The sequence below is a fragment of the Quercus robur genome, chromosome 12 (assembly GCF_932294415.1).
Source record: "Quercus robur chromosome 12, dhQueRobu3.1, whole genome shotgun sequence".
NCBI lineage: Eukaryota > Viridiplantae > Streptophyta > Magnoliopsida > Fagales > Fagaceae > Quercus > Quercus robur.
Window position 1 is genome coordinate 31,222,574 of NC_065545.1, and position 11,897 is coordinate 31,234,470.

An 11,897-nucleotide genomic window follows, 5' to 3' on the forward strand; every position below is an offset into this window, starting at 1 on the left:
GTTAAAAAAAAAAAAAAAAAATGAACAAGATTAAACTTTTAATACTCAACACGACTCACCTTGTTTACAGCCCTACCTTTTTGTATGAAAGTCGTCGATCGTGAGGAAGTCTATATTACCTCTTGGTTTTCATCCTAATGTTGGCAACGAAGGAGAGACTCAAGTGTGTAAACTGAATAAATCATTGTATGGCTTGAATCAAGCAAAGCAAGTAACAATATTTTGCAAAGTTGATTTATGTCATTCTCAGCCAAGGTTTTGAGCAATCCAAGGTTGATAGGGTTCAAGATGGTTATTTCCTAGTCGTTGTTGATTATGTTCCTGACATCTTAGTGGCAAACAATGATTTGGGCATCTGTTACCACATTTAAAAGTTTTTTGCATTACAAGTCCAGACTAAAAGATCTAGGTCCTTTAAAATGTTTTTTGGTACATGAGATTGCTAGGTCCACTAAGGGTATATCTCCTTGTCAAAGCAAGTACACCTTAGAGCTACTTGCAGATGCTGGTGTTTTTGGTTCTTAACCAATTAAATGCCCAATGAAACAAATTTGTAGATTGTTAAAGGATGAGGATGACCTTCCTGAAGATGCTTCAATTAACATTGGTTGGCAAATTTCCCTACTTAAAGTTAACAAGGCCTAATATAAGCTACAATGTGCATCGATTGAGTCAATTCATGGAAAAGCCAAGAATTCCTCACTTTCAGGCTACACAAAGGGTTTTACAGCACCTAAAGGGCACTCCAAGACAGCTTATATTTTGCATCTGATTTAAAACTCATCTATAAAAAATAGGTGAAATTTTTCGATACAATCAATGAAAGATCATGTTTGTTTCTTCGGCGATGCGTAGCGGCCCTGCAGCGAATGGCATTGCGGGCCTGAATGGAAGGCTTTTCAACTTTCATTTGGATAGCCCACTTTACCTAAACACGAAACAACTCCCCATTTCCAATAACCCAAACTTTTATGGTATATTACTTCTTTTTTGGGTAAATACGGATTTAAATTAAGTTAAGAAAGCGGAACAAAAAATCATGTTAGTTTTATTAAAGAAAATTTAACAAATGTGCTAAAAAAGAGTGCTATAAAAATTTTCCTAAAATGGTTTATAGAAAAAAATATATATATATTAATATTTTGACAATTTTTTCAATTTTTCATAAAAGTGCTATAAAACTTTCCTATAATTGTTTATTAACAATAACCCTAAAGGCACCCATTAAGATGACCCTAGTTTTAATGGCTAAATATTACGTCAAACCCAATTTTATTTAAGGACTAAGTAGTGTCAGACCAAAAAATTTCGGCACATTATTATGTGCTAGGAAAATCCTGTATAAGAAATAAGGAGGCATTTTCTATTTTCAAACACTTTCTTTTCTCAACCAAGCAATTTAAGTAATTTCATTGTTATCACTTCCTAAAGCAAAACCACACAACAAAATCAACAGCAAAAATAACGACAACAAAAGAGACTTAGTCCTAAAATTGGAGTCGATTATAGATTCTTGATAAATTAGTTAGAGTAATTTCGTTATCACTTCCTAAAAGCAAAACCACACAACAAAAACAACAACAACAAACAGAGCCTTAGTCCCAAAATGGGAGTCGGCTATGGATTTCTTTATCTACTCTATTTGAAGCCATACTATCTGGTACTCTAATTGACATGTCCTAAAGCAAAACCATAAGGGGAAATAGTAGTACCATATATGTTCATGCCACCAACCCCACGAATAAAAATCCATTTATAGCAAAAATATACTAATAATAATGCTTTAGAAATCGAATACGAATTTGTTTCATAAGATATTGCAAACAAAATGCAAAAAAATCAACATATCTTGTGATGCATCCTCCACCATTTCGATGTAATTTTGAAAAAGAGAACAATAGGGACAGTAATAAAGATTGACATGAACATCAGTAGGAAATGATCTAGAATGATAACACTGTTCAAATCAATTGAATAGCAATAGAAAACATATAAAAATTATCATAAATAAGCTCTCGGAAGGCAGCTGCCTAATACCGAAATAATCTCAGCATTATTTACTCTGATTACTGTATCTTTTCCTATGAGTAGGTAGCCCTAATAAAACATCATAGAAGCCAAGAAGAAGAATAAAGTAGAAAAGCCAGTCCACGCAATCCTGCCTGCTCCATTGCCATCACTTCCAGGTACTCCTATAATATTAACCACAAATTAAGAGATGATATGTGTAATGCACTTGTAAACTTTAGAAGTAAATATGACTTGATACCACAATCTTGTTGTATATTCAGATTAATGCAGTAACTATATCACCAAGCCACAAGAATATCAAATGCCTTTTTTTATTTTTTATTTTATTTTTTTGTCTTTCTATCAAAACAAACCACTGTGACCTAATTGGCTAATTCTACCAGCAGAATGATACACAAGTCTTTAAAAAAATTTAAGACAGTAAAACGCATCAATACTCAAAACTGTTCTTGACGAAACTTGAAGACTACTCACCTCCATTAGAGAGCTTCTAAGAATCTAATTACAATCTACAACAGTAAAACTATTGGGATCTTAGATTGGTTATCCGTTATTGCCCAAAAATGTTTATATTTAACTGCTTATTCTTACCACTACTACCTGATGTGGATTTGGCCACCCAACTACACTGCTCACATGTCAATATTGCAACACAAACCATCACAATTTCAACATGTAATCAAATCCCCGGTTAGCTGGAGTCCATCGCCAGTCTATAAGATGTTTGTGACCAAAAGGGTTCTAAACACAAACCTAGACACTTTAAGGCCACGTTCTATTAGGCAGCATCCATGGTGGCAAGAGTCAGTACTATGATGCCTCAAATTAGATAACCATTATCCCGTGCTTTATACAAGAAGCAAAGTATCTAGTTGTGACTAAATAAGAGAGTTAAGTGGCCCAATTGCCACACCCTTCCAAATGATTTTCACCTAAAATAATTATTCCATAAATACTAAATGAACATGATGCCCAACAAAGGAAATAATGTGTAAACTTAGAAGCCAAATTATTGTAAGGCAAAAATATGTAGACAAAGATTAGTAGAAATTTCATACAGATGAAGCATGTTATACTATCTTTCCCCTTTCACGTATCTATTGGATGTTCTAATTAACATAACAAGATTTAGCTAGTCTGGACATCCTAGAAATAGCAAAGCAGCCGTTTGGACATTAGTACCTCCTTATTTCTTTGTAGACTACTTTTTCAAGCATAAAATTTTTTTAGAAAAAAAATTTTGACAGATAAGGCTGCGTTTGTTTGAGATGTTTCCATATCCAAGGAATTGCAATAACAGACACAATAGACCTGGTACATCTAGCATACCATTACAAATGTAGCATCAGAAAGGAAGGTTTGTCTTTCTTAGGCAAATTAGCTTGAACTATCTGTAAAAGTGTTAAAAGTTACTTTTCCTTGTTTGAAACCTCTTTACCATGTTTGTTCAAAAACATGCTTAGGATTACAACTAAACAGCACCAAATGCTCCCTCTGGTTTGTAAAACTAGCTTAAAGAAAGAAAAAGAAACAGATATTTTGAACTGACTCATTATGAAGCCTATTTAGTTCCAACCACCTTCCACTTTCTTTTCCTCTCATTTATTGTCCCCCATCCAAACATTGTGTTAGTTAGAAAAACATGTTTCCGGATCCATTAATGTCAAAATTGGAGGCACCCAAAGCGACTTTTTTCTTGGATTAATTCACCCTAAGCATATTGGATCTCGCACCAACCTGTACTAGTCAACTTTTACATTATTAAGGTTTAATTAGTGGGTTCGGTTAGGGCATTTGTTGGTAAAACCCTTAATTATATAAGGCACACTGTTCAACAGTTGGGAGGTCCATCAGCCTCCTTAATTTAACTCTATCCCTTTATTTCTTCAAAGATGTTGATGGATCAACAGGTGCAATGAATAAAAGACCGTTCGGTAATGTTGTTCTAGTAATATTATTTGCATTTTTTGAAAATACGTGTGGGTAAAAAAGTGTGTAAAAATACGTGTAATATTGTTTAAACACTGAAAATTGTTGTTCAAAATACCCTACCAAACACCCCCTAAAGGTTTGACCATAGACCAATGGTTGCACTTGGACAGGTTTGACCATAGACCAATGGTTGCACTTGGACATAGACCTGGTACATCTAGCATACCATTACAAATGTAGCATCAGAAAGGAAAGTTTGTCTTTCTTAGGCAAATTAGCTTGAACTATCTGTAAAAGTGTTAAAAGTTACTTTTCCTTGTTTGAACCTCTTTACCATGTTTGTTCAAAAACATGCTTAGGATTACAACTAAACAGCACCAAATGCTCCCTCTGGTTTGTAAAACTAGCTTAAAGAAAGAAAAAGAAACAGATATTTTGAACTGACTCATTATGAAGCCTATTTAGTTCCAACCACCTTCCACTTTCTTTTCCACTCATTTATTGTCCCCCATCCAAACATTGTGTTAGTTAGAAAAACATGTTTCCGGATCCATTAATGTCAAAATTGGAGGCACCCAAAGCGACTTTTTTCTTGGATTAATTCACCCTAAGCATATTGGATCTCGCACCAACCTGTACTAGTCAACTTTTACATTATTAAGGTTTAATTAGTGGGTTCGGTTAGGGCATTTGTTGGTAAAACCCTTAATTATATAAGGCACACTGTTCAACAGTTGGGAGGTCCATCAGCCTCCTTAATTTAACTCTATCCCTTTATTTCTTCAAAGATGTTGATGGATCAACAGGTGCAATGAATAAAAGATCGTTCGGTAATGTTGTTCTAGTAATATTATTTGTATTTTTTGAAAATACGTGTGGGTAAAAAAGTGTGTGAAAATACATGTAATATTGTTTAAACACTGTAAACTGTTGTTCAAAATACCCTACCAAACACCCCCTAAAGGTTTGACCATAGACCAATGGTTGCACTTGGACATGAAGAACAACATACATACATACTAACAGTGACTGGTATATATATATATACATATTTTTTTTTCTCTTTTATTTAAAAGTTAGAATTAGCAGCATAAGCAGGGCAAGAAATTGTTACCTGGAGGTGATACAGACCCAGAAGTCGGAGATGGAGCTGTGCCTGTGGCAGGAAGATTCAGATAATAACAGAAAAATATTAGTTCATGTACAAAAGTAAATCGATGATCAAAATACAAGTGACTGCTGAAAGTTTTTTTTTTTTTTTTTTTAAATGTAGAAAAACGGCTTACAAAATTAAAACTTTGTAATCAGATTAATATAATGGTAATTAACAGAGCTCCATGACTACCCACCTAGGAAACCCATATTTAAAATAGTAACATCAATCTTAGACGCAGAAAAATTTTACACTAAAATTAGGAAATAAGGCAAATTATGTAGTAACATCTAACATTAGAAAATTAAAAGACAAAAATTTCAGATTCCAGCAGATCCAAAAAAAAATTCTTCAGAGAATGAGACAAATCTATTTAAGATTATTTTTTTCAAACTGATATGAAGCAGGTGGAACAAACCCAACAACTTTTCAACAAAACTAGTTCAATTTAAAAAATAAAAGAAAGAATAAAAAAGAAAAGAAAAAAGAAAGGTAAAAAAATACCATTGCATTTAGTGACATCTGTGCCGACACCACAGGCACGGGTGAGATTTAGAGCCTGTTCAACGGTGATGCCAAAAGACTTAAGCACACCAGGGCTGGTGTAGAGGGCACAGAGGCAAGGAAGCTGGGTGGCCACGGCTTCTTTGATTGGGTTACAGCAACTGGCTGGTGGGCTTGTTGAGTTTATGTAGCTTGCACATGGCACCAGCTTCGATGCACAATCTGCTGTCTGTGCCTTTGCCACGCTTGTAACCATCATCAATACCACCACAGATATGCTCATCAAAGTGGCCAAATTGTGGTTACCCATTTCTTTTGTTGTTGTTGGTGGTGGTGGTGGTGGTGGTGGTTGTGGTGGTGATGTAGCGTGTGTTTCTACTTTATCTTCTGGACTTCTGGGGTTTTGCTTTTCGTTTTTCTTTTGTTTCTTTGTCGGTTCCACGGTTCTTGTTTCTTTTCAATTTATTGACAAGGAACCGTGGTCGTTTTGCCTTCCCCCCCAATAATTTTCTGTTAGGTTAGCCTTTTCAATTCTTAGGAGTAACATTTTAGACATAATAATAATTTCACGATATTTGAGATTATTTTTAATGAAAAAAAAACTTTATACGGTAAATTCAAGAACTAATAAATTTGTCATCTATATTTATTGTGAAAATATTATAAATATAATAATAAAATGAAAAGAAATGACATCTAATACATTATTTATCAAATAAAGAAGCATTTTATTAATTAAATTTATATAGTTAAAAGTTTTGTAATTTAATTAACGTTTAATTCATATAAAAAAGAGTTTTGTAATTCAATTCTTCTTCTTTTTTTTAATGATTTCAACCAATGTTCAAAGTCCTTCTCCATAATTGTAGCTATAAAAGTTTTTAAAAGTATTTTAATTAGTGAACAAACAAGTTGCAAGTTAGAGAGAACTAAATCACGTTTTGACGCAGAGTTATTATTAAAAATAAAAATATCCTTTCAGCTGAATTAAATGTGCTTCAATTTTATTTATTTATTTATTTTCATTGTCAAATACGACTACACGAGTAAATATGAAGTCTTCTGCAAACCGACAAGCAATTGCTGTCATAAACAGACTAACTACAAAAAATGTTAGACTTTGGTCAAGAAAGAAAACCTGAATTAATTGCATTTCAAATAATTTCGCTAATCATGCACTCGTTTTTTTTTTTAAATAAAAACAAAATCATGTTTCAAGTAGGACCAACATCAATTCAGGGAAAAATAAATAAATAGGAGCAACAATAGACCCAGTTCAAGTTTGAAACAGAAAAATGAGGAGAAAAGTCCTTTGAAATTTGACCTCGGATTTGTCTGCTTTTTTTTTTTTTTTTGGTTAAAGGTCCATTTAGGAACAACTTATTTAGTTGAAACTAAAATTTTTTTGCTAAAAATACTATAAATAAAGATAAAAGTTAGCTGAAATAGTACCGTAAGAGCCATGAATAGTACTGAAAAGTGTAGTAAGACTCATAAATAATAGCAAAAATAAGTTAAATAGTAAAATAAACTGACTTTTTAAGCCAATATCAAATACAATCTTAAGATGTTGTTGTTTGTGGATTTCTCCCGGTGAGAAGTTTCAAAAGGGTCTAAAAGAAAGGTAGCTGGTTGATATAACGCGGTATATATATATATATATATATATATTATTACACGAGTCTGATTATTGGGCAAAAAATAGTTTCATTTTATTACCATTTTTTTTTTGGGATTAATATTTGATTAGCATATTATCAAATGTTGCAAGGATGTTTTCATACAAAGTATATGTATACACAACCTTCCATATTATCAATCCCTGATTATATATATGTTGATTCACAACAACAACAAAAAAAGATTATATATTTGTTCAATGATCGAATGGTTAAGGTAACAGCTCCTTTGGTGGGAGAAGGGAACATATAAAGAATGAATTTTGAAGATATATTCTATATATCAATGTTTTAGAGTTTAATAGAGGAATGAAAATACTAAAATGAATAGAAGAGAATCGTTTCACTCTCTTAAGTAAGAGAAACACAAATTTATTAAATAAATTAAATCAACATGAAATATCAATTTTATTCACATTTTGAGGTAAGATAAATAAAAGGTGAATAGCAAAATAATAAATAAATAAATTTTAATTTACGTCAAAAACTTTGAAATACAATAGAGAAAATAAAATTTATTTATTTTCTTTCCTTTTATTTATAATCTACAAAATTTATTTCATTCCACTCCTTTGATCCCCAAACACAGTGTGAGAAAATGATAAGCTCATTTTCAGAGCTTATATGTAATTAAGGGGCTTGATCCCTGTAGAGGATGTTTCCTCTCCTAATAGGAAAAATAATAAGATATTTAATGCTTTTAAAATGATATTATACTTTTATAGCTCAACTTTCAAATAAAACAAATACTTTTTACTAGTTAGAAATTGGTATAATAATAAGAGAAATGTTAAGGAGTGCCCTTAGGAAAATTGTTAATAAACTATTTTTAAAAAGTTTTTATGGGAAAAGATTAAAAAAAATTAATATTTTGACAACATTTTTTATTTTCCATAAAAGTTGTGAGTACATGACTCGCACCAATCGGTATTTGTCCGCTTTGGGGAGCCAGTCCCTCACGGTTTTGTCACGAAGGGGTGGGAGCCCAAGGATTTTTGCCCTTGAGGTGATTGACACCTAGGCTCACCCGAGTCCCACATCGCCTAAGTAACCCTCCCACTCATGGTTTATAAGCTTCTGGAGCGACCATGAGTGGGAGGGTTACTTAGGCGATGTGGGACTCGGGTGAGCCTAGGTGTCAATCACCTCAAGGGCAAAAATCCTTGGGCTCCCACCCCTTCGTGACAAAACCGTGAGGGACTGACTCCCCAAAGCGGACAAATACCGATTGGTGCGAGTCATGTACTCACAAAAGTAATGTCAAAACTTTTCTAAAATGGATTGTTAATAATTGCTCTAAGGACATCCGTTAAAATGACCCTAATAATAAATAGAGAATTAGTTATGCAAATTATATAAATAATTTAATGAATAAAGTAATTCTATACACATAAATGATTTTATAATTAGTCACATAACAAGTTGGAACTTAGAGGATATTCATCCAACCAAGTTTGTATGAAAACTTTCTCAAAAAAAAAAAGTTTGTATGAAAATATTATCCAAAATCATATCCTATAATATATTAAAATGTAAGCTTAATCAAGAATCTAAATTAAGTGCAATAAAAATTTTAAATTAAATTTTAATTGCATTCCAATTTTAAGCCAAGTATCTTTTTAATTGATCTATAATTTGATGTCAAGTGTCTTTAAATTTTAAAATTGGCTTCAATTTTAAGCTAGATGTCATCTTTAATTTTGTGTTAAGTGTCTTTATATCTAATATAGTTTCATGAATCTAAACTTAAAAAGGCTCAATTAAAATTTTTTAGATATTACTATATTAGGATTAGGATCCTTTATAGTTCTCAAGGTAACTCTAGAACAAAGTTCTAAAATCCTATCTATCTATTTTAAAATAAGCCTTTTAGAATCAATCACATTATTAATTTTTTTTATAGAATTAATCAACACATTATTAACACTTAAACAAACGTCGACTATCATAATTTGAGTATCTATTTAAATTATTGATGTTGTGATAAAATTCAATTTCATTTAATAGTAAAATGAAAATATAAGATTTTAAGAACAATGTGATGAAGTTACCTCAATATTCTAAGGATCTTAATCCCAATATCTAATCCTTGAGTCATGAAAATTCTTATATATTTGTGGCAGACTTGCAGTTGTTAAGTGTGATTTCATATGGAACAGACCCCTTCTTCCTATTGTATAATAAATTGAAATATTTTGGATTAGGTACAAAAGTTTATAGTAATAAATAAATTTAAAAAATTAGAAAATATTGCGACCAAATAAATCCTAAACACGATATCAATATCTAATTCTCGAGTCACAATTATCACATCATCAAAAAGAAGAGGAAAAATGCAGTTATTGCTTGTCAAGAACTGAGAAGTGTGAAATGAGAAATGTGAATGCATAACAAATCCCTTTGAGACCTTTCCGTAGTCAAGAAATCGGAAAGGACTTTTTGTTTGAATTCCAAGTAGCATTCACATACAAATAATTCAACCTTTCAAGCTGTGCGTAATGCCGGCTTCAAAGTTTTCAAATAAAAACTGTCCGAGAGGTAAAAATCTTTAAAAGTCTTTGGTGCACTGCACCAATAGTCCTTTTTGGCGCTGTCTTAACCAAAAATCTTATATATATATATATATATATATATATATATATATGTGTGTGTGTGTGTTTATTTTTAAAAAGAGCATCACCATATTTGGTTCTTAAAAGTTTTTCTTAATATTTCAATTTTCTTTTTTTAGAATTCTAAAAGGCACCAAATTGGCCTTTAAATACGCTAAAAATTTCAGTGTTCATTATCTGGACTTGAATTTATTGAAGAAATATTTATTTTTTGTTTGGTGGATAAAAAAAAGTGGAAAAAATAAAAGGATTTAAAAAAAAGAAAAAGAAAAAAAAGAAGAGGTTTATAATCTTAGAAATCGATTCTAATGGCGTGCTTCAATTTACCTGCTATCAGCCAATGTTTGTCAATATCAATACCACGTGACAATAGCGAGTCATCATGGTGGTTATTTAAGTATTTTATATATATATATATATATATATATATATATATATGTGTGTGTGTGTGTTAATTTTAATTATCTGGGTTGTTTGATATGTATATTTAAACAACAGTTTTCAATTTTTTTGGAAATACGTGTAGGTGAAAAAGTATGTAGAAATATATATAATGTTATTTAAAAACTGAAAACATGCATTTAAACACATGTACCAAACGGGCCTCTCTTTTGTAATTATGTGTCCAATTAGATAACACATCCAAACTATCATTAAGAAAAAACACATCAAACTCCATATTAACATGTATGAACGAATCTCAAGGAGTTAGTTAAGTGATTTCTAAGATCTTATGATATCTGTGGGGCCTGATAATTTGTGGTCCAAGCTCACTCCTCGTTTGAGCCCAAGGCCTAAGCCGAGGAGAGGGCTGTCTTCGAGGACGCCTCATGAAAGCCCAATAAGGGCACGAGGACATGGCCGAGGACGATTTTATGCTCAGCACCTCCCAAAACACCTGGATAAAAGAAGCAAACTCGGTACAGGGGTAGGGCAAGGGAAAAAGCCGCCAACACAGTAATACAGAATCCTGCATCTGACAAGCCCATACTCAAACTCATGCCCTTGTGCTTTTCCAGCAACCCCCAACCACTCTAGGTATGGGTTGACTGGACACACCTGCACCCCAAAAAAAAGTAAAAACTAACACGTGGGCACAAAAAGGAGAATGAAATACTAGTATAAAAGGAGAAGAAAACAAAACTAAAAGGGAGGCCGGTGAAGCCTAAGTCTTACAACCCTTGCTAATGAAGAGTTTAGCTAGTCAAGCCAAGCCCGTCCATACATAAATTCCCGTAGGAATTACGACTAAACCGCTCACCTGTGCCCAAGGTCATGCCTTTCAGGCCCACTCTCTACAAATCATATTGTTGGGGCCTTTTACATGCGAGCCCAACGTCGTCTATGGGTCGTTAAAAATCAAGTCCCTACAATATCAATAAGATTATAAAGTTTTATCTATTTTGGGGTTACTCTCAAGGAATTCATCATTCTAATAATCTCGTTTGTGTAGGACGGATATACATGAGGAAATAATTAGATTCGGATACTTAAAAAGATTTGATACCCTCATTTGTCAAAAAAAAAAAAAAAAAAAAGTACAAACCAAACTTAAATGTTTGCATTATTTAAGGATAAAATTGTTATTTTTGAAATTTGAGGGATGAGTTTGAAATATTGAACAAATTTAAAGATCAAAAGTGACGTTACTTCTTAAAAAAAAAAAATGTTATGTTGTATAATTTTGTTAAAGATCTCAACATTTGCTTAAATTACTTGAAGAGCACTTTTTTGTTTTTCAAGGTAGCTTACCTTCAAAATCCCCGATTTCTGCATCCATGGAAGTCGTCAAGCTATGAGATTATATAATCACTGAGTATGTTGATATTTTTATCTAAACTTAGAATAGAAGTTTAGGATTGATGTGTATATATGATTTTGATTTTGGGTCCACGAGATCAGGGATAACGCCGTAGTCAACAAGGGAAAACGAAAGAACGATAAGATTCAAGAATCAATAGCGCCCACCATATGTCACAACGACTT

At 32.4% G+C, this 11,897-nt stretch overlaps 1 protein-coding gene across 1 annotated transcript; it reads right to left on the reverse strand.

Moving 5' to 3' along the window:
• Window positions 1–1,930: 1,930 nt before the first annotated feature.
• LOC126708833 (non-specific lipid transfer protein GPI-anchored 7-like) lies at window positions 1,931–6,119 on the reverse strand. The gene is made up of 3 exons (XM_050408796.1): window positions 5,621–6,119; window positions 5,078–5,119; window positions 1,931–2,192 (listed from the first exon to the last, which is right to left on the reverse strand). The coding sequence occupies exons 1-3, from the start codon at window positions 5,928–5,930 to the stop codon at window positions 2,098–2,100; spliced, it is 447 nt and encodes a 148-aa protein (XP_050264753.1). The 5' UTR covers window positions 5,931–6,119; the 3' UTR covers window positions 1,931–2,097.
• Window positions 6,120–11,897: the final 5,778 nt, after the last annotated feature.